This window comes from Centroberyx affinis, unplaced genomic scaffold (assembly GCF_046629955.1).
Source record: "Centroberyx affinis isolate AG114_WGS23_722 - 3 ecotype Tasmania unplaced genomic scaffold, CSIRO-AGI_Caff_v1 ptg002491l_1, whole genome shotgun sequence".
Lineage (NCBI taxonomy): Eukaryota > Metazoa > Chordata > Actinopteri > Beryciformes > Berycidae > Centroberyx > Centroberyx affinis.
The window spans coordinates 156097-179893 of NW_027280718.1; the positions used below are offsets into that span (position 1 = coordinate 156097).

Below are 23797 nucleotides of genomic sequence, written 5' to 3' on the forward strand. Positions count from 1 at the left end.
ACGACTGCTCTCCTGTGGCTCTGTCTAAGACAAAGGGCCACAAAGATGCTCTTAGGATGGGGCCAGATTGGATGGTGGACACGGTTACAGGGTGAAAAACTGGAAGGGTCATTACTAGATAAACACAGAAGAGAGAGAGAGAGAGAGAGAACACAAAGCATGCTGTTTTCTGGGATTCACTGTATGGTCTTATCAGGGCTCCACAGGACATCTGCTGCTGCTACTGTTAACTTTCTCTGTTTGTTAAAGGAATGAGTTGAAGATCTGTTAAGATCAGACAATCCTCTGCGAAAGTGACAGTGCTCAAGGTCTGGGTAGAGAGTGAGTCAAAATAAGGACCATAGATTGCATATTATACGGATACCTTGACATTTTCAATTATAGTCACTATTTTGTCAGCAGACACCTATCGTTAGGTGGAGTGAAATTTCAAAATTTTTCCTGCAGTTTCCCTTAAAGGAAAAATCCACTCTAAAACACTTAAAAAACACAGCTATTTTTCTTATTCCCAAAGATAAGTGGCCAAACGTAGACGATGCCACATCACATCAAGATATTTCCGGCATATACCTACAATGGAGTTTGATAGGAGAAGAAATTTCAACTATCTGATACATCAACAATAAATGTCAGGTTTTGGTGTCAGCCCCTCGGAATTGAAGAGAAAGGGCTTCTATCTAGACTCACTATTTTGCACTGACATTCAACAGTCATACAGGGAGAAATCCATCATAGAAGAGGAAGAGATACCAATTTCTTCACTGACAATAATCTCAATAGTCCATACTGCAATGCAGCCGCAAGACATGTAGGGCTCTATTTTTGTGATGGCGGATGGTGGGGCTTTGTGCCAGCCAAGTGACATTTTACCAACCCTCTGTGTGGATGATATGTTGGCCATGTTCATATAATTCCCTCAAGCAGGAAAAAATAAGTTACAACATTTTTCAATCTATCTACACTATGTACACATGTGGATGTGGTGTGAATGATTGTCATTCAACATAGAACTGTCAGCATGCACCGTGACGCACAGAGTTGGGATTGTGGAGGCAGCCGCATCCTCTATAGATGTCAGGGAATGGCTGGTGGTTCACCCCCCCCCCCCCAGCCCCCACCTCCTGTAGCCAAACCATCCAGGTGGTTTGTCTCCAACTTCTGTTTGGATCTTTGCCTAATATCATTGAACCGTTTCCTACATTGGGCAACGGTTCTCCTAGGACCAGAGCAACACGTTAACCAAATGTGTGATCTCCTCCCAAGCTACTTAAACATCATCTGCTCTCAGCGGCTCATTCAAGGTCCTGTATATTCACTTGTGGCGATTCTGCACCTCCTGCACGAGCACATCACTTTCCACTTGGAAGAAGATTTTATGGCGGAACCGCTCCGGACTGTTCTCTTCCATCCCTCAGTGGCACAGAGCGCACTGCTTTTATTATCATGGGGTGGAATTTTCCTCTGAATAGCCCATTAGCATTGTTAGCGTTCCTTATTGAAGCCAAAGTCTGCAACTAGGCTCCACTTCAGAATATTAAAGTATCCCTTTTAGTCTGTTAGTTACTAGTGTTGGAAAATAAGGCAAATGGTAATGAAGTGTTCCGCTTGGTGGACTGGGTGAGAGCAGGGCTGTTTCTAGTATGGCTGCTCTAGTGCCGGTCGTCCAGGGACAGATTCCCTCAGCCACCTGCTCCCAGTCTCCAGTTAAACACATTTACTCTCCATGTGTCTAATTACCAAGTCAGGACCGCACCAAAGCCTTCCTGTGCAAACAGCCACAGAGCACGTCGGGGTTTGGGATGAATCATGCAATTCGTCGCCAACGAGTGTGATATGTGATATGCACACTCGTTAGCGACTTCTGATGGATGTATTATGTTCAAAGTTAACCAAATAAGTGGATTATATTATTAGTTATGAATGCGAATGACCTTTACAAACTTTTCATTCAGGCATAATGTATTCATTTAAGTTAGAAATCAACCAAAAAATGGATTAGTATGTGGAACAACTGTTTGCATAATGCTCACATCCCAACAGATACTGTCAGTCAGTCAGCCCATGGCTTCTGCCAAGGATTTCTCCCCACAGACGCCCCACAGAACGGATTACAGCGGGCACAGATCATCTAATCAGATCACTTGATTTCCAAAATGAGTTGGATTCTGTGGCCAGGAACAGCGCAGCATGAGAATAACTGAAAAGCAGCATTTCTTTCTTGGACGTGGCTGCAAAACGTAATTGACCTGCATGGAGAGTTGCTCTTCCCCCTGCAGGGCCCAATATGATTATTGCTGATTGGCTCATTACTCCAGTGGTTACAGATGTTCAACAAAGGCCCAAATAGGAGTTTATTTAGAGAACACAGAAATCTTAGATTAGACATTAGATCATGCTGTAATATCTGATGTTATTTTGCTTTTTTGCTGTGATACAAAGCTTTTGACCAAATATTGTAACCAAAACACCAGTCACTGATTGCAGTGACTGTATAGACTAAACTCCCATTCCAAATTATGTCATTTTTTCACAGTGGAACTTAACTCACCTCTCTCTCTGCTCTGTTCCTCTCTTCTCTCTCTCTCTCTGCCTCAGACTCTCTTGGTGGCCCATTTCCATCCACCTCCCACCGATGTCACCACAAACCCAAGCGCTGCCTGCCCATCCAGTGTGGTGGTGTTGGTGGGCCTCTTGCCATCAGCCCACTGCTCTTCCATCCCAATGCCAAGGGTTCCCAAATCGTCATGGACCTGGCCCAGAAGACCGTCAAGAGACAGGCCAGCTTCTGCAACGCCATCACCTTCAGCAACAGGCCCATAGCGCTGTATGAGCAAGTCCGCCTCAAGGTAATTGTATGTGTATCTTAATAAGTGAGTTTATCTTGTAGGTGGTAAAATAATGTCACTCATTTGCAATCTAATTTCACTGATATATTCTGACAACAATATATTTTCAAAGTATCTTGAAATAGGTCAGATTACACCACTAGTATCAAGATGAAGTCACTAGATTCAAGAAAGCCCAACTTATCTGGGTAATACTTGGTAATACAATAAGGGTACACTAAGTTAAGTTAATGCTTAATAAGGGTTAGTTAATGCTTAATAAGCATTAACTAACCCTTAATTAACAGTTGACTAATGTGTAATTTACTAATGGTGTTCATGTTAACTAAGGTATTAATTTCTACATTTTTTAATAGTTTATAAAGATGACTATTAAATAATGTATAAATTAATACCTTAGTTAACATGAACACCATTAGTAAATGATTACCAGACACATTAGTTAACTGTTAATTAAAAGTTAGTTAATGCTTATTAAGCTATTAACTAACCCTTAATTAATGTACCCTTATCTGCATATTTTTCACTTATTTTAAGGGAAATATATATTAGGGCTAATGTATGTATGTTTTTTTTTTTGTTTGTTTTGTAAAGACTAAAGACAAAAATAAGCAATACAGTGGCGAAAGGGCAATAGGTTAAACAAAGACTCAACCTTATGCAGGCTTGGACACACGCACACACACGCACACACACACACACACACACACACACACACACACACACACACACAAAGCTCTCCTCTACTCACCGCCTAATTAGACTGAACAGGTAAATCCCTCTACATGTCTGCATTGGTTTCACTCCCTCTCTTCCATTGTCTTTCCAAGTAGCTAACAGGTTTCTGTCTATTAGTGTCAGCATGCTACAGTACCAGTCACTGTATACAAAAACTGCTCATTACAGATGCAGAGACAGTAACTATGTAGCTCTGCTGGTTAAGACAGCGGTGCTGACATAGCAATTGAAACAGTGAGACTGTAAAGTACTTTTAAGCCTCACATCAGGTTATGTGTGTAGTACTTTGTTTGTTTAGCTAATGTCAGGGCAGGCTGCATGTTTGCATCAGAATACACAAACCAGTCTTTCAATACACAAAGACTGTTGGGTTGTGAAACCGCAAGATGAGATAAGACAAACTGGGATGCATATGATGCACTGACAGAACCTAAGCTGACATCATTCCATACATTGTGCTATTACAAATCTTATTCTTATTCTTTTCCTGTTTTGTCATCACATAACAAACTTGGCTGGTGAAAGAGCAGATGGCTGTGCTTCTTGTCGATGGCAGGTGTCTTTGATTAAAAGTCAGCCACAGTTAATAAGCATCATTTAACCCAATATCTCGAGGAAATGCATTAAGTATTTTTATAATACGGCAATAAAACTACATTTGGTTCTGTTCTCATCAGATCACTAAGAAGCAGTGCTGCTGGAGCGGGGCGCTGCGCCTGGGCTTCACCTCCAAAGACCCTTCCAGGATCAACCCGGACAACCTGCCCAAGTACGCCTGCCCCGACCTGGTCTCCCAGAGCGGCTTCTGGGCCAAGGCCCTGCCTGAGGAGTTTGCCAACGAGGGCAACGTTATTGCCTTTTGGGTGGACAAGAAGGGCCGTGTCTTCTACCGCATAAACGAGTCCAGCCCCATGCTGTTCTTCAGCGGGGTTCGCACCGCTGAACCCCTCTGGGCCCTCATCGATGTTTACGGTCTAACCCGCGGAGTGCAGCTGCTAGGTAAGATGGTAGAAGTGATATGAAGTGTTCTGGTGAAGGATGTATAGCAGGTGGCTGGATGCTCTGACAAGCACCACAAACTGACTTCCAAAAAGTCCATGAATAACATAGATGTGACTGTACCCCCCCAAAAATATATATGTATATATATACTGAACAAAAATATAAACGCAACACTTTTGTTTTTGCTCCCATTTTTCATGAGTTGAAATAAAAGATCTAAGGCTTTTTCTATGCACACAAAAGGCTTATTTCGTTGTGTGATAAAACTGCACATTTTAGAGTGGCCTTTAATTGTGACCAGCCCAAGGCACACCTGTGCAATAATCATGCTGTTTAATCAGCATCTTGATATGCCACACCTGTCAGGTGGATGGATTATCTTGGCAAAGGAGAAGTGCTCACTAACACGGATTTAAACAAATTTGTCAACATAATTTGAGAGAAATAAGCCAAAAGTCTTAGATCTTTTATTTCAACTCATGAAAAATGGGAGCAAAAACAAAAGTGTTGCGTTTATATTTTTGTTCAGTGTATATATATATTATTATATATTATACCATATTTCCAGTGAACTTTTTATCAGAGCATCAAGGATTCTGAAGCTAATGTTTTTTTGCTGTGCCACCAGTCTTCTTATTTCTTCTACCTATTTCTTCAATGGAATTCTTTTTAAAAGTCATAAGATGTTTTGGTGTTTCAGGATGAATTCACATTTTGGTGCTTTCACTTTCCATGTTTCTGTATGTGACAAAGCAAGTTAATTTTGAAGGTCCTTGTGTTTACTGTAAACAGGTCCTTTATGGTCGTTGCCCTCCCTATCTCTGTGTACAGTAAAGCCCTCAGTGAAGCAATGGAATAGCAATGAACAAATGCTATCTATATCTGACCAATATTTGGCCCCCATGTTTACGCGGCTAACAATGAGATGAAGGCAGTAGTGGAAAAAAAGCCACACCGCTGTGCATTATCAAGGCATGCTACATAGCTTTGCATACATACCACAAAGGCATAGCATAGGCTAGTATGGCCCGGGCTTTGATGTGACCTAGGAGGGAATGTATACACATACTTCTTTTCCCTAGAGATCCAGTGCTGTCATCCCCGCTCCTCTCATAAAAATAGCCCTGGGGTCACATGTCCTATAGATAGCACATTCGATCCTAATTGTGCACGGTGTTGATTGACACTGGTATCTCTCGGCTGGGTGGGGGGGCGGGATGTTTTGTGTTTCGAGTCTGAGGGGACCCATATTATATGTCCCCCCCTCCTAGTGTTTTACCCTTGCGTAGAGCCCTGATGACAAGTGCTACTGGACGTATATTGACAAACTCGACCCCAGAAGTCCTGTTGTCAGAGGACATTTGACACACACCGTCCTGATAAATTACTGTGTGCAGTGGGGGAAAAAAAAAGAAAGGCTTCATTAGAAAAAGGGGACATGCAAAAAAAATGGCTCGAATGTCAATAGCAGAGGCCCACTAACCGAACATACACTCTTCCACCCCAAGCTTTGGTCTGATTGAAGGCTCTGTTATATATCTTTCTGGAAGATGTCTGACCCCTTTGTAAGGCGCACACTGCTCCAAGCGCCGTTTCAATCAAAACCCGGGAGTTCTCCTCAGCGCTGTTTAAGTCAGTTCCAGTGTCTTTTACAGTCAGGCCATATGCAGGGCGGCCTACAGAGCAGGGACTCCCGTTCCTCGGGGGGCCTGCTGACTGACATCTGCCCTCACAAACGGGGGCCTGTTCAGAGGGGCGGAACGCTACCGAAGGTTAAGATAGAAATACATCATCTAGACTAGACACAGGCCTTTGTGACGCTGAATGGGCAATTGTGTCAGTTCTATGCATCACGTTTCTATCTGTAACGCTCCGTGAACCTTTCCCTCGTCCTCGGATAAGCCCTTGGGCTTTCACATCTGAGGCCTTTTCCTCGCTTTCACTCCTTATTTTATCTGGCATTTGAGGAGCTGCTGTTTTTTTTTTTCAGCCTCAGTCTCTCAATTACAGCCATAGCTTGGGAGACAAGAGAAGCTGGAAAAAACGCAGCATTTTCTTTATTCCTTTTTATTTTAGCTGAATTATTGGTGTCATCTTGCAATTTGCAGATCGATAAACTACAGACATCTATAAACGTGTAAATCTTTCAGTATGTGAATAGCCATCCTGGTGCGAATTTTGTTTAAGCCATTATGGAGAAAGGCTTTGTTGGCAGCATAGAGACATTATCTCCACTATCTTTCATTTTATTTTACTTTAATTTAGATCCTTTATTACCTTCTTTCTCCAACTCCCCTTTTTTTTCTCCAACCTAGACCTCTATTCTGCGTTGCTGTAATGACCAAATTTCCCCTCTGGGATCAATAAAAGTTCACATTCTCTTCATTTCAGCCTTTTTCAGCAGTGAGTTTGATTTTTCATTGTGCCTACGCTAATCCTTGCTACATAAAGATTGAATTAAATTCTAGCGCTAAGACATTTTACATCTGAAGGCTTTTTTTGTAAAGCCTCTGTGTATATAGGCCTATCATAATGTAAATTAGCATGGGACGTCTGTCCATTCAATGGGGATAAGGCTACACACACTTGCATGCATGTAAGGAAGCACGCTTGCTTACACACACTGCCTCGAAAAGCAGCTTTCAGTCCCTATTCAAATCAGCCATTCCAGCTGTCTTGTGAAATCACCATATATATTCTCTTGGGGGCTCTTCATTATGTTACACATTGTATTTAACTTGCTCTTGTGTACATATGTCAGGATTTTTTTTGTTGTTGTCATGAACACTTTTCCCCATGTACTTATAGTCTGTGGTCCTATTTTGCTTTGTCATGACTAAGGGTTAGGCAAGCGGAAGGCAGGTCTAGTCACAAATCTGTTTCTGGAAGTCACAGGAGGTTATTAATTTGAATTATTGAGTGAATGAACTTATAACCCACACAGAAAAAGCAAAAAAACTGAACTACTGGAAGCAGGAATAAAGAATGACTTGGCTGAAGTTACAACAAGCACCAGAAGGCAACAAAACACTGTATGATTTTAGCCTTGGAAGTTACTGTTGATAAGTGTGTGTGCTTCACAGCACATTACAATTCTCTGTAAAACAAAGGTTGTAAGCAATATAAATGTGAGAGGGAGCGCCAATCTCAAAACTTGAGTCAGACCTTCTCTTTTCACCCTGTTTTTTCGCACATGCTCAGTCAAGGCCTGCGTGTGCCATTGTTTCTTGAGATTTATCATCTGGATACATCTCAAGGATGCCCCTAGTTGCCCCCGGTGACACTTTGAATGCTGATTGAGAAAGACGTGAAGGGGCTGTGTCACGTGACAACCTGCATGAAACACCGCAGGCATACATACTGCAGAGGAGATCAGGGGGGCAGGGCTGATTTAGTGGGTTCACACCTCCACTAGCATGATGATAGCAGTTTAAGATCTTCCCCTCTCACCCTCCACCCTCCACTCGCTAATGAAACTGCGACATAAAGAATTATGGGACACATAACTCTTGGTATAAATCTCATACCAGACAAGAGACAAGCACACATGCAGAGACACATGCATGCACACATCCTCACACGGAAGAGTCTAGTGTGCACACACATCGTTGTTGGCATGTGCACTTGCATACATGCATGAGTATATAAACAAACAAACAAACACACACACACACACACACACACACACACACACACACACACACAAACACGTGCACGCAGTGTATCTAACAGCATTGGCAATGATTTGCTTTCCATTCCTAACTGCTTTCTGCTTTTGGGCATGATAAAACTTGCCTCCTTTGCAATATATATAGCCATGAGATATCCACATTTTTATGGTTCTGCTACAGAGAAAAGGTGCCAGATATGGTGACATCTCTGCTTAGGCCCCCTAGGTAGTAGGTGATTGACTGCACCTGGCCTTGAATAGGGCAAATACAATATTGCTGAGGTTTGGCAGAATAATCTTTAGGGCAGACTGAAGCTGTCCCCATGGGCTTGAAATCCAACAGGCCAGAAAGGTTGTTTAATATATACCCATGTCCTGGTTCCTAAGGTTAGCTGTCACTCTTACATGTACACACACACACACACACACACATACACACATACATACGGATACACACACGCACACACGCAAGCACACACGCACGCACAGCAGGACTGCAGTTGAAATAGGGAGGGAGGCTGAGTAACTGAGTAATTCCAGCTGTTGTGAAGCCAGCAGGACTCAGACTGTATGAGTGAGTCACAGTGGAGCTTTAATCAAGAGAGGCCCACTGTGGGACTTCATTCCCTGAGGGACAAGAGAATGAAGTCTGACTGTAAAGCCTGGAGGCTCCTAACACCTCTCTATCGGGCTGACTCACAGAGGAAGTTGGGCGATCTAGCTGTCACCTCAAAGGATCAAAACAGTTAATTTAGTTCATTTAAAACGTTGTGTCGTGGAAGAAAAGCATTCTCCGCAGACCATCAGGAAAAACATATGAATGAGGTGGAAATCACTTAAGAGCTGTTGACGCCACCGGCTCTGCAGTGAGTCCTCAGGTGATGGATTGAGTTACACAGTGGCTCTTGACCGCAGGATGAGACCCGATTGCAACATCAGGAAGCAAGAACATTTGCTGTCACTCACAATGATTGGCAGAGCAGCCTGGGTAATGAAAGAAAATCGTTCTATTGCAGCGATTTCGAAACCAGGCACGGCTGTTTTTATCAAATCAAGCAGAAAATGTAATGTAGACTCTTGCTTACAAGTGTAGTCTGACACTGAAAGCTTCGTACTCTTTTGTGCCTTAAATGCCCCTCTTCCTATAATGCATCTTGTGTATATATGATACCACAATCGCCTCTTCCATTATGGCACGGTGCATTGTTTATTTTGCAGGACAAATCACCAGTGATTGCGGAATGCGCTTATGTGTAGAGATGACAGATGTGGGGTACGCGAAAGAAAAACTAATCCTGAAACCAAAGTGCTTCAATGAGAGTGAAACAATGTGTGAAAGCTTGATGGATGAAGGTGCGGCAAGCCTGGCTCTTTGTTTACGTCTTTCACAAAACATGTCAGAAAAGCTAGCTTATCTCTGACAGGGTGTCAGCCTGCAATGCAGGGTTGTCCATTTGAACCTTTTACAGCAAGTCAAGGTTGACAGAGCTACTAAGGCAAGGCATGCCAGTTCTGATAGAAAATCATATGTGCTATCATGTAGCTTTCCCAGCTGGTTTGGTCAAAGGCAGGTTGAAGAGTGGCTGCTACGCTTCTGGCGGGCTCAGAGGTTCCCTTTCACTTGTGATTTGCTGGGTGTAGGATATGGCTGATATGCCATGATCCCTCATTCTCAAGTTGTCAAAATACAATACAGGCCTTGTCTGGTACCATTTAGGACTGAATTTGCTGAAACCTGACGCTGTGAAATTTAAGTCTCTTCGCATCTAACAATACTCAGTACAATGGTCAGGTAGGGACTTTTTCCAATCAACTCAAATGTAACATACAAACATGGGATTTGTTGCAGCAAACGAGGTTACAACATTCCCTTTTCAAACACTGAGATTTGGTCATTATGTGTGACTAGCAACTCAATCAGAACCAGCTGTAAAGCATTATCGTATTAACGCAACGTATTAATGACATATGAAATCTGGATCAAACCAGTTGGTCTGGTGTTGGCTTACATGTGCATATGGTGTAGGCCTCAGCCTGTTGGTGCAAAGTCAGATAAAAGAGGGGTGAGAGAAGAGAAGAGTGTGAGAGAGAATAAAGAGAATTGGATTAGCACAACCTTCATCAGTGATAATTCGCTGTTTGCATTACCCTCCCCATGCCAAATGGGAATGTTTTCTTTGGCCCACGGCTACACAGAGACTAATTACCATGAGAAACTAATTGCATATCTAACGACAACGAGCTAAGTTTACCAAGGGACGAGATGAGACAAAATTTATGCCCGAGCCTGATTATGAATGTCCAAGGAGTGTTCGGAGAAATCAACATTTGAAATGCTACTGGACTCTCCTCATAGTCTCTTGAATAAGTAAAAACGATGGCAGTTATTCATTTTTCTGGGGGTATGGTATAAAGAAGATTGAATTTAAAAATTGAATGACTCAGAACTTCTGAAATAGTGGTTTTGCACTTTTGGCCGCTTACTGTGTTTTGGCTCTCTCCATACTATGCTCTGGCTCCAGTCTTAGGACTCCAGTAACATGAAGTCATCTGGAACGATAGAAGTGTATTAGGAGTGTTTGTTACGTTATCCAGCCCAGAGAGAAAGACTAAGATTCCCATACTCCAAGGGAGAAACCGACTACTTTTGGTAAAACGATTTGATTATTGCGAACCTTTGACTCGCGTCGGAGTTTGACTTGGCTTGACTGTGCTTCCTACTTAATAGCAGCACTTACGAGTCCTGATGCTTCAAACAGATCCTCCAACAATAATACATAAAGCAGAAAAATGGCGTAAATCTGACATTTTTTGCACTCAGTCAGGAAATGTAGTGGTTTTTGTATTGTAAAAGCCTCCAGACACCAAGCAAAGTGGATTTAGCAACTCTGTGTTTCTTGGCATAAATGTCTATCATAAATTTACCAACGGTTGTTTGGTCACAGTGCTCAAAAGGCTAAGAAGAATAAACTGATTTTGTATGATTTGGCATTAAGAATCAGTTTTAGATTACCATGGCTGAATCTTTCAGTATGCTCATTTCCTGTTCAAAGACAAAAAATACAAGACATTACTGAAATGATTCAATTTTGAACTTTATCAGTAGTGAGAAAATAACTTTTAGTGGAGGTAAACCAGAGGTGCCTCGCCAAAATTGATGTAGAGTTTCCTGATGTTGTTTTTCCCCGCTGTGTGTCTTTCCTGTGCTCTGGAGAGGACATTTTACCCATAGTTCCAAGCCACTAAAATATCTAGCCATGGAATTGAAGCAGCGCCAGAGGAATCAACACCATATTTACTGTACCAGCCGGCCGATACACTTTTAGACTGAGACAGAGAATGGCAACGAGAGTCACGGGGTTTGTGAATCTGCTCAGGATTGTTTGTTTATGACACAGTTCAAGGAAGGGGGCGACCATCAGCGTGCCTGATCAGAAATACCATTCTGAAATTAGGCAGCTGTGTTAATCATGTGCCGTGATTGAACGCTGGATTGAACCACTTCTATTTCAGAAGCGAGCCCACTTTTGTATTAATATCAATCAAAGCCAAGTCAGGAGTTGGTGTGTGTGTACATGTGGTAAGAGTGGCATTCTTCTCCCAGTAATAAATGATTAGCCTAATATCAGCCTTCCTCCATGCTCGAGCACAGGAATAAAACACAGGGGCTTTAATGTAAGAACCTTATGATGGAGGTTATTAACGCTTGGGTCCAGGCACGCTGATTGGCAGAGAAGGGGCGGCACATGCTGAATTCTGCCGATGACCTAAGGGACAGGGCTTTTGTGACTTACCGGGCATTTTGCCTGGCTCTTTGTTTTGGCCATGTGTCGCCCTGGGAGCCTGCTGCTCTTTCCAAAAGCCCGGGGTTCAAAGCTGCCCAACCCGATCAGGGACTGGGGATTGGACCAGCGCCAGGGAATAAAGAACATCCCAAACATCCCACACAAAGACCCTTCTGCCTCCCCTCTCTCTCTCTCTGTCTGTGTCGCTCTCTCAGTTGTTTTATCTCTCAGTCTCTCACTCGCTTGGCCAGTCGGTCCACATTTCTTAATCCCTAGGTTGGTCTCTCTCTCTCTCTCTCTCTCACCCTGTGCTGTCTTACTCCATGCTCCTTCATCTGTTCCTCACAAAGTCTCCTTCGGGATCCGTCTCTATCACTGGCACTCTCTGCTCTCTCCCCTCCTGGCCTATCCCAGCTGTACAGTTCTCCATACATCTGAAGATACTCTCCTCTATTGCTTTTGTCTCCTCCTAGGTGCTCTTGTCTCCTCTCCTCTCTTCTGCTGTCATATCCTTTCCTCTTCTCATATCCTTTCCTTCTCCTCTCTTGCTCTTCTCCTCTACTTTCTACTCCTCTCATCATCCTCTCCTCTCCTCTCATTCTGTTTCCAGTCTTCTCCCTTCTTCTTTCTCCAGTCTTGTCCTAAATTCTAGTCGCCTCTACTTCTCTTCCTCCTTACCTCCTCTCTTCCTCCCAGTCTCAGATCTCTCTCAGATCTCTGTTTCCATTTGCTCGGCCTAGTCTCAGTTCTCTCTTTCCATTTGCTGACATCGGATGAGCCCCTCCAGAGACTATGGATAAAGATAAGCCCTGTGAGATAGATTGTGTGTGTCCATGTATGTGTGTTTATGTGTGTGTGTGTGTGTGTGTGTGTGAGAGAGAGCAAAAGACTCAGCTGTAAATCCCTCCTCACCCTCCAACCCTGGCTCAAACCCCTGGCACGTTCCGTCTGCTCAAGCTAGCAAAGCCACTAAGCCAGCCTCTCCCTCTATCCACCTCCCCATGCACAGCATTAGCTAACCTGCTTCGCGGCTATTCCCTAATCAGAAACATTTACAGCACAAGCCAAAGTGCTGCGCAGGCCAAAGCAGGAACACCGCCATTTTCCCTCCATCATCCGCCACCCCTGTCCATGTATTAGCGTTGGATTAGCCCAACAGGTGCTTAATTATTCTAATCAAAAAACACTCAAAGGAGAAGCTGAAAAATGGGTTCCAATAAAAAAAAAGAAAAAAGAAAAAAAAAAAGCCCAATGAAAGAGCTTAATACAGAGCTGACCCATAACTCCCACACCCCACCCCCCTGCATGAATGAATTAATGGTTCGACCCAACAGGTGCTACATTTGGTTTGAAATTAAATCAAAAGCAATTGAATTTGCATGAAGACTTGTGGTCTTTAATCCCCCCCCCCACCAACCCCAACCCCACTCACAGCGTCTGCAGCTGCATCTTCCATGCATGGCCCCATTACAGTGACTTCCTACCAGGGACGATTGAGAACACACACTGTTTGATGCTCCTTTCAGAAAGGCCAAATTTGGCCTCGGCCAATGGGAGAGCACATCTGTGAGTGGTGGATTTGAAAGGGACCAATAGGACAAAGGGGTTGTATCTGCTTAAAACGCAGGTGCACCACGATTAGCGGGCAGCAGCTGGTGAGGTCACAAACGGACACAGATACACACTCAACGCGTGCACTCACACAGCACACACACACACACACAACAGACACAACACACACACACACACACACACACACACAAAAGCAGGCTTTTTCAAATGCACAATAAATGTTATACCCTCCTTTCCTTCCTCCTTCTGTCCTCCAAGCTAACAACGATGCATTAAGAGCTAATGCAGTATAGCAGTGTGGCTTTTCCTGCCTTCAGTCTCCACAGCCTTTGATGAAAAAAAGAAGTAAAAGGTACACAAGCCCAATATGGATTTGAAATGACTGCTCTTTGAAAAGTGAGCGAGGAAGAGGAAGAGAGAGAAGATAAAAAAAAAGGGACGTAAACCCTCTGAGAAGCTTTTGAAAGTAACTGATAAAAGAGTAAATTTCTTAGAGGAATCAATTCACTCACTGTGTGTGTCGGTTTGTGTTCTCACACGCATTTGCGCTTGAGACGGAGTTAAAGTCGGAGTGACACAGAGAGAGAGTTAGATGATTTACGGCCCTCTTTGGAAGCCTGCGCTGACTCTTTTCAACATTATAAATCCAACATTGTCACAGGCAGCCATCCCTCCCTTCCTGGCCTCTCTCTCTCTCTCTCTCTGCCTCTCCTCTCCTCCCTCTCTGTTCTCTCTCCATCCGTCGTTATCCCTAGAGACATGTCATCATCCTCTCCTCAGCTCAATTCCTCCTGCGTGTCCTGGAGGTCCTGCAACAAAGTCTATCCCAACATAATCCAATTTAGGATGGGGCGATGGGCAGCAAAGAAACGACAGGCTTTGGAAGCCACACACACACACACACACACACACTCACTGCACAATCACACAGATCTCACACACACACACACACAGCTCTGTTTGATGATGTCATTGAAACTCCCCCAATAATTTGATTTGAGTGGGCTGCCGATGGCTCAGCATTAGAATCGGTTTGTGGTTGAACGGTTAGCATGCCTGTTCTTCGCTCTATGGCCAAGGGAGAGGCCTTCCCTAATCATCAGCCCACAAGAGCAAAATCTGAGGCTTGAACCACATTAAGATTTCTCTACCTCATTAAAGGGTTCCCTTCAGCATATGGCTCTCTGTCTGAGGAAATTGCATAAAATCAGGAAATTAAGTTCCTGGGAGATTGAGCTGTTCAATTACAGCTTAACAGTCATAAGTTGTCAGGCTGTGTTCATTTCCATAGCCTGTCCTTCGAATTCTTCCAAGGGTATTCAGAGAGCTGAGAGTCCATAGGGGGGAATTGATAGTGGAGGAAATAGTAGATGAAATCAGAGATGGTGCGCTCGTCATCTTATTCTGCAAGCCTCAGGGACTGTCGGTGAACTGCTGCACACTTCTGTGGGTAGAGGTGTTTAACGGTCGATTAGCAGTCTCTGGGAGTTGTCCGCAGCACCAAAGGCGCTGTCCTCTCCATTTTATGCCTCTCAAAAAGATCAATTAGCACAATTACTGGGCCTTAGTTCCATTAAACATTAATCACAAGCGTTGTGCTCCACGGGTTAACGGCTAACGTTAATTGACAGCTGACATGACTTTGAGGGAGCACGATGCTGTCTCGGCTTCATAAGAGGGCTGATCAGAGGGCACTTCAGTGGTGACGCATAAAATCAGACACGTCACTCACCGGATCAAACACTGGGAGATCTCTGTCATCGCTAGTTCTGCAGTTTCACACATAAAACATGATATGTGGTGTCAGCCATTGCCTTTGTAGATTACTGAAGTATTCTCTCCTACTCTTAGTTTAGGCTGGATTCACTGATGTGGTCTTAGTTAAGATGTGGAGCTGGATCATGGATCCTGGAATGACTTATCCAGTGATAGTAGTTTGTCAATCTGTCTGTAATCTCTTTAGGCAGCAGCATGAGAGAAGATACAGCCCTAATCTGGCTGACTTGGTCGATCCAACAAGCTGTAACCAGTCCCCACATCATGACTGTGTGTGTGCACCAAACCATTAATGTCTACTGATTGTGTTTCGTGATTCATGCATAAATTAAATTAATAAGACACTCGATGTAGCACTAATATCACCATACATCACTGCAACATTTCTTCAACTTTATACCCAGATCAGCAACAAAATGCAGCGAAAACTATTTGCTCTTGAGTAACAAAATAGAAATGTCAAACTATTCATATCTGAGCCAGCAAAACATCTGCTTTCTGTAGGGCTGTCATGAATCCATCTCCCTTTGGCTTGGGTCCCTTTCAGCTGTGGGGGGGGGGGCAGCATCGTAAGAGGCTTGGCTGCTCTGTTTTCACTGTTGCAGTGTACAGTTGGTGGCAGGCAGCCGGTCCCAGAGCCCTGGTAATTGAGGCTAAGAGGTTTATCTGGAGTCAGGACCCCGGCCTGTGGAGCAGGCTCTCAGGGCCTGGTCAGATAGAGGAGGGGCCTGCAGTTGACCGGGACTGGAGAGACTCTCCAGAGATGGCTGCAGTCAGTTAGCGGCTGCTCGCTGTCTTTCATCCTCCATCATCCCTCCCCCCGGCCCGCCGCGCCCCCCCACCCGCTCTGTCTCGCTCGCTCTCTCTCACCTCTCGCTTTGACTGATGGGGGTCCCGCAGTATCTCCATAACCTCTTCCCTGGGGGAGAGGAGGTCATTTTCTCTTTCTTCTCTCTCTCTCGCATGGTCACACATAGATCCACACATACACGTGCACACACAAACACACACGCACACACACACACAAACCCAGACAGTCCTCCCCCTCAGCAGTAATGGGCAGTTTCTGTGTCTGTAAACCCCCCAGTCTGAGTAGCAGGGGTCTCTCTCAGGACGCCAGGCTAATTTTACCTCCGCCACCGGGCCGGGACGGGGGAGGAGGGGGAGAGGGTGGGCACATTTAGAGGTGTTATTTTGAGCTGCCATGTCAAGGCGTAGGATGAGACTGTAAGCAACCTGCGGCCTGATCTACTCAAAGGCTATCGCTTTCCAGAGGTGGAGTAATGTGTGTGTGTGTGTGTGTGTGTGTGTGTGTGTGTGTGTGTGTGCGTGTGGCACCACTACCCTTGCTATTAGCTAGTGTGAGGGGAGACATGTATTGGCAGATATAAATGGCCCTCCGTAGAGAGATACTGTACTATGGAGTGCAAGGAATGCAGGCTGTAGGGAGAGGCTGGGCACACACACACACACACACACACACACACACACGCACATTCAATTTCATTTCTTTGAAACTAATTTGTTCCTCCTTAATTGATACCATAAAGCAGTTTCTTCTTACATGAAATTAGCTGATTCAGCGCTGCACAGATATTAGAGCAACCAACCACAGTCTTTAATTTCTGTATCTTTAAACAAGCTTCGTGACACTCTCATTTTCTGCAGTGTTTAGTTATTAGAAGTACCCTACATTACATACAACTTGTAAAACCGAAGTGACATTTTTTATCCATGTCTTGTTGTCAGACTAGCTTGCAGATTCAGCCATTCTTGGAACTCCATCAGTGTTGAATCACAATTGTGATTCAGCCCGCTGCAAATTTTATTGCCACAGACCAACAGTAAATTGCTACTCAAAGCAAAATACAGTAATACTCCTACTAACTGTGTCCACTCTGTCTCACTCCCAATTCCTGTCCCTCCCTCTCCTCCCTGCTTCCAGACAGTGAGATTGTTCCTCCCGACTGCCTGCGTCCGCGCTCCTTCACCACAGTGCGCTCCTCCTCTCTGCGTCGCGAAGCGGACGACTCCCGCCTGTCCGTCAGCTTGTGCGACCTCAACCTGCAGCAGGAGGACGGAGGCCCCGCCCACAGCCACGCCCACCGCCACACCCTCCACCTGGCCTCGGCCTCGTCCTCCTCCGCCTGCCCCATCCCCCAGAACTCCCTCAACTCGCAGCAGTCCTCCCTGCTGCCCTCCGCCCTGGAGAGCGACCTCCACTTCCACCAGCTGCGTGGCGCCCACATTAAGACCCTGGACGAGCAGACGGTGGCGCGCTCCGAACACGCACGCGAGGAGCGCACCCTGGTCTTCACCGACCGGCCCCTGCGCACCGGAGAGACCGTGTTCATCAAAGTCACCAAGTCCAGCCCGGCGCGCACCGGCTCGCTGTCCTACGGCGTGACGTCCTGTGACCCGGCGGTGCTGCGGCCCAGCGACCTGCCCTACAACCCCGAGGCACTGGTGGACAGGAAGGAGTTCTGGGCGGTGTGTCGGGTGCCGACGCCCCTCCAGAGCAGCGACATCCTGGGCTTCTTGGTCAACCAGGAAGGGGAGGTCATCCTCAGCCACAACGGCACCAATGTGGGCATGCAGGTGTGCGTGGACAACTCCCGCCCGCTCTGGATGTTCTTCGGTCTGCATGGGGCCGTCACTCAGCTGAGGATTCTGGGTAAGTGAGCACAACATACATCCACATTAGTTATGAGTGTCCTAAGTAGTGTTGTAAGCGCCCTTTGTGCTTTTTCACATGTTTTACTGCATGAATTAATCCCACTGGAAATTTTATTGATGGTGGAAATAACCATCCTTTTAGTGCAGTGATCAATCCCGGGTCAAGAACTTACAGATTAGGATATTGATCTTCATTTGGCAGGCTCGACTGTTGGTGAAAGCTCTCAGCTCCATGCTTAATTCACTTACTCCCTGGGGTTGAAATCTATTTGTGTTAAGTGTTGAGTATTCTGACACTCACAGTATCAACAGTGTGGCAATTCAGACAAACTGCCTCTCACCCAATGGAAATTAAGGCTAGGGTCGTGACCAGAAACCATAGGTCCGTACAGGAGTCGAGACTTACGGACAGCACTTTGTAGCTTTGTTTGGCACGGTGCTTACAGCAGATGTCTTGAGGCAGGAAGCCCAGGAAGCGCCTATGTATATACACTCAAAGGATTAACGAGAAAAGTAGATGCTCTCTCACGACCTGGGAAGCTGCAAAACAGGAAGCGAGCGAGTGGAGGTAGAGGGAGACCGCGGGAGGGAGCGCTGTGACCTGCGCACAGCGGGGACAACATGATGTCTCAGCGGGGCGGACACTTTGGCTGCCAGCGGTGTGCCAAGCCACCTGAGGTTTGTTTACCCTTTCTAAACACTGATAATGACAGGGAAGCGTGAAAGGTGTGTGGCAGGATTGGCCCAGCACTTCATTTTGCCCTGCCAAGCATATTGGCCTTGCAGGCTGCTGTGGAGAGGGGGGGGGGGAGGGGGGGGCACTCAGCATCTCTACACAGGGAGCATGAAAAGGAGAAGACATGAAAAGAACAGGGTATCATTACGAATCTCATTCAGAATAGCATTTATTCCAAGCTCAGCCCAGAGATCTGCCAAAGATAGTTGGTGGAATCTTTAAACTACAACCCCCCCTCAAAACAGACACACACACGCGCAAGAAAACATTAACGCTGCACTCATCCTCGATCACTTTTCAACTACAACTCATTATTTGCGAGTTACATATTCAGTAAGGTACGGCAGAGGTTCGACAGGCAGAAAAGGGGACATGTTTGTCGGCCGTATAATGCAGATTGGCACGTGCAGCGGTGGAGGCTGTCTTCTCTGAACAGACCAATTAAGAGTCGAAGGCAGCAGCTCCAAAACAGACCTGGCCCTTCCAAAGTGTCATAATTGTTTCTCTGTGGAGGACGAGCGGTCTATAAATATAACCGGCTTTCATGTCAGTGACGGCAGAGGAAAAGGAGGGAAGGAAGGAGAGGTTAAAAGAGGTTAGAGGGGGACAACCTTGACTTTAACTAGACATGTTTTGAGAGAGAGAGAGAGGGAGAGAGAGAGAGAGAGAGAGAGCGAGAGGAGAGAGAGAGATTAAATATAAGGTATTAACCCTCTTATTGAAAGTTGCTCAGAATTTGTGAAATAATAATTATACTAATCATAATTGTATGTATATAGCACTTTTCTTAACAAAGTTACGAAGTGCTGAACACCAAAAGATTAAAACAATGAAATAAAAGGAACAGCATAAAAATACACTAAACAATAAAAGCCAGCAGAGAAGAAGAATCAAACAATTAAGGAAAAGCAAGTTTAAAAGAGTATGTTTTCAATTGTAATTTAAAAACAATGACAGACTGGGTCCTTCTAATGTTTTCAAGCAAGCCTGGAAATGTAAGGTAACACTTTTTTGGTCATTTTATATTTTGCCTCTTATCAGTTACCCTTTTGTTAAAGTAATGCACCAAACACCTTAGAGGTTAAAATGGTCATGTCCCTCTTTGCCTGTTAAACCACAGTCCTCTATGGACTAATGTTGTTCTCCATTAGCTTGACCCACTTTAACTGACAACACAGCAGCCATGACAGCCCCGTCAATACAAATCACACTGTCTGAGCCTCAGTATACTGCTGATGTATTGATAAGAGCTCTCCAGTGGTCTACACATGTAATCAATTTAGAAAATGCCAAGATAGCAGAAAATCACCCCCCATGGACATGCTGTTCTCTTCTCCTCCAATTGATTTTCTACCTTTTGGGTTGGCTATGGTTACCTTGATGTTTCACATAACAAAAAAGTAACCTTGGTGCTAAGCAGCGTTGCTAGGTTTTGTATTATCACACAGACGGATTACCTGACTCACCATTGAAATTAAACACTGCCTGGGAAACAACTGTGCAAAACAGACCACCTTGTATCCCTCTGTGCGTTTCTAACAATCATTAACTGAAACCAGAGAGCTTTGGCAGATGCAACAAAACAGGAATAGCAGAACAATGAAACCGGTCTGAGGTGCATCTCCTTATCGCTGGAGATCTAGGAATTCCCACCCGCCCCGGCCAGAGTGTGAATCATCTTTACGTTCCGACTGCTTTGAATTAGAAAGCGCCTCTTATCTGGCAGCTGCAACTCTTGATCTATTGCTTTGTGTTGACCACAGAACAGTTCAGCTTTCGGTTCAGCTGAATTTGGCCCATGCGATATGCTTGGAGGGAGGGATGTTAAACTGAGGCCTGGCTGGGTGCGTGCATCAACATGACGTCGACTAAAAGCTCAGCTCTCCCACTGGGCAAGTGACCTTCGGGATGGCATTATAACACGGTCATTGTTTAGCCTTCTCACTTCACACAAAGCACAGAGAAGCACACCTGTCTAATAGGAACAGGCATACTCCAACAAATACATCAGTTCAGTCAAGAGCGCTTGGACAGAGTAATGACATTTTGGATGAAAACGATATTGCAGTAGTAGTAGAATTAGTCGTTAGGACAGTGGTAGTAATAGTAGTAGCTTCTTCATCTCATCTTTTTTAATCAAAATAGTAGAATTTCTTTTTACTCTCTGCTTTTTAAGAAGTATAATTGAAGGAGAGTATTACATAGGATGTATTAGGGATGGGACGATATGCTTATGTCACGATACGATTCGATATGCGATATGGGGTTCACGATTCGATACAACCACAATACCATATAATAAATACAAATATAAGATAGTTTTGATTTGTTTAACAATTTTTTGGTCACTGCATAATTCCATTTGTGTTATTTCATAGTTTTGATGTCTTTACTATTATTCTAAAATAGTAAAAATAAAGAAAAATGTGGTGTGTCCAAAGTATGACTGTGCAGAATTATGTTTATTTCTGAGACACAAATCTTTCTAGCAATGGCATTGGCTTGCTAGAATGTAAAAAAACAATTTAAAATGTCAATGGCAATTAATTTTTCTGCTCCACGATACGTATTGTCACATTTTTGTATTGCAATATATTGAATTTCGATATATGTATCATCCAATCCCTAGGATGTATATACTGTATGTCAATATGTCTCTCTACTTAATTCAAATTCTAACCCTAACCTCTGAAAAACAATATACAGCATATGTGGGTGGTTTAGTCTGACATCCACAGAAAGTGACAGAATCAGTGTAGATCATCAAACCCACTGGTTTGTACTAAGCTCTTCATGCCAAGACAGTTTTTCCCCCTGGGGTACGGGAAGCCACGGACTGCTTTCACCACGACATTTTTCTCCATTGCCTGAATGCAAGGATTTCTTATTAGTATGATTATATCAAAACAAGCTCAAAATAGACCAGTTGGCAGAGTTGAACTTTGAGAGAGAGAGAGAGAGAGAGGGAGGGAGAGAGAGGGAGAGTGAGAGAGAGATATTGAAGGGACCTTGTGCCTTGTGGCGTGGAAATAGGACACCCGTCCGGTGACCCACTTCGCATGTATTATAGATTCCATTAAAATGTCAGTGCGTTCATGCTCAAGTGAACCGTCTCGCCACCCACATCCTCATATACTGCAGCTGCCACACTCGTCTCTCCTCCTCTTCTCATCTTCTCCTCTGTCATCTCTGCTGGTGTCCTCTCCTCCTCTCCTCTCCTCTACTCTCTCCTCTCCTCTCTCTTCTCGCTTTCGTGAACATTATACTTTTTCTCGCTCATTTTTAATCACTTTTTTGTCATCCTCCATTGTTTTTTGCACCCGCCCCCCCCCCCACCCCCTTGTTCCCTATCCCTCTTCAATTATCATACACACTCACTTATGGTGCTCAGCCATTGCATTGACTGACACACACACACACACACACACACACACACACATACATACACACACAACAGGCACCATCGCTGACTGACTCACCAGTCATTTATAATGAAGTGCACAGGGCAGAATGTGATGTGATCATACAGCATTGTGTGCTTTCTCACAGTTGTCTCTCTCTACATGTGCAGTTTTCTCTCTATGTGTGCAATCTTTTCCTGTGGTTATATAAAACCATATGCATCAGGGTAAAAAAAAATACTTTTTCACAGGGCATTTTTTGCCCCATTGAAATACTTTTTAGGGGCATTTTGGCCCTTTTTGGGTGCAATTCTATTGAACTATGAAATAATACATTTAATACCACTAATAATACCACTAAGATTTGTTTTAACTTCTCCCCCACCACTGGAAACTGCCGGCAGGCCTTACAGAAGAGGATTTTGCTGTTTTCCCCACTCCTATCCCAATAGACCATCTTTCACCCCTCGATTGTCGAGTTTTTTTTTTTTTATGATATTGGTTGTTTTATTTTTGTTGATGCAGTGTTTGTGCGGGGTCGGCAGTTTCTCCTGCTTCAGGCTGTTTTTCTCAGTTGTTTTCTGATCAAAAAACGCTCAGTTTTTCTCACTCAGAGCGCACTGGAAGGAACTGCCGGTCACAGGCTCCCACAAATAAACTACGGTGGCCCACAGGAGACAGTAGCACCCACATGTGACTATTGATAACTCAACAAATAATATATGAACAGGGCGGAAAAGGGTACACTTAATTATCGGAGCTTTCTATCTATCCCCACACACACACATACGACCGTGTCCTCTCTCCAAAACAGCTCTCTTTCTGTCCAAGATAATATCTCCACCAGAGAAAAGAGCCACTATTAACATTTTATGCAGCTGAGCAAGGCATGACCTTAAACTACTACCTTCTAACTGCTCTCCTCTCAGCTGACCTAAGCACACAAAAAACCCTCCGCCTAAGTGCACATTCATCCAGATACCGCTTCAGAACAACAACAATTTCTCTCCCATTAAATTAACGGCCACCCATTTTGAAAACCTCCACCCCCTCTGTATTTGAGGATAGCATTTCACCACGGAAAAGTTAATGTAAACTATTTGCGAGGGTCCTCTCCCTCTCCTCTCCTTTTCTGCCGTTCTATTCTCTTCTATCACTCTTTCAGTCTGTAAACACAAGCCTGGAGATTTTCCATCCACAACCGTTCCCCTTCCCTAATGTTTTATTCTAGAAAGTGACCAAAAGCTGTCCTCACACAACTGAAGCCTGTCGAGGGACTGGGTGGTCCTCACACACACACACACACGCATACAAACACACACACGTACATATGCACATGTCCACAGACAGACAGAGAAGACAGACACACACATACACATGTACACTACCAGTCAAAAGTTTGGACACACCTGATTGAATGTATGTTTTTCATTCTCTTAAAGCCATTTCGATCTAAAGGCTTCTTCTTAAATGCTTGAAATTAGTTTCTTAGACAAATATAAATAGTAAAGTTGATCCTATGTATGAATTTCTTTCCAAAGCCTTTGCCTTTCCATCAAGGCAAAGGGCGGCTACTTCAAAGAATCTAAAATATA

At 44.3% G+C, this 23797-nt stretch overlaps 1 protein-coding gene across 1 annotated transcript in view; it reads left to right on the top strand.

Annotated features, from left to right (window-relative positions):
• Positions 1–23797, top strand: part of neurl1aa (neuralized E3 ubiquitin protein ligase 1Aa) — a 55959-nt gene that overhangs the window by 26687 nt on the left and 5475 nt on the right. Inside the window, exons 2-4 of the mRNA XM_071534124.1 lie at positions 2596–2846; positions 4262–4583; positions 17335–18063. Of these exons, the coding sequence (XP_071390225.1) occupies positions 2596–2846; positions 4262–4583; positions 17335–18063 (1302 nt within the window). The remainder of the gene's footprint in view (positions 1–2595; positions 2847–4261; positions 4584–17334; positions 18064–23797) is intronic.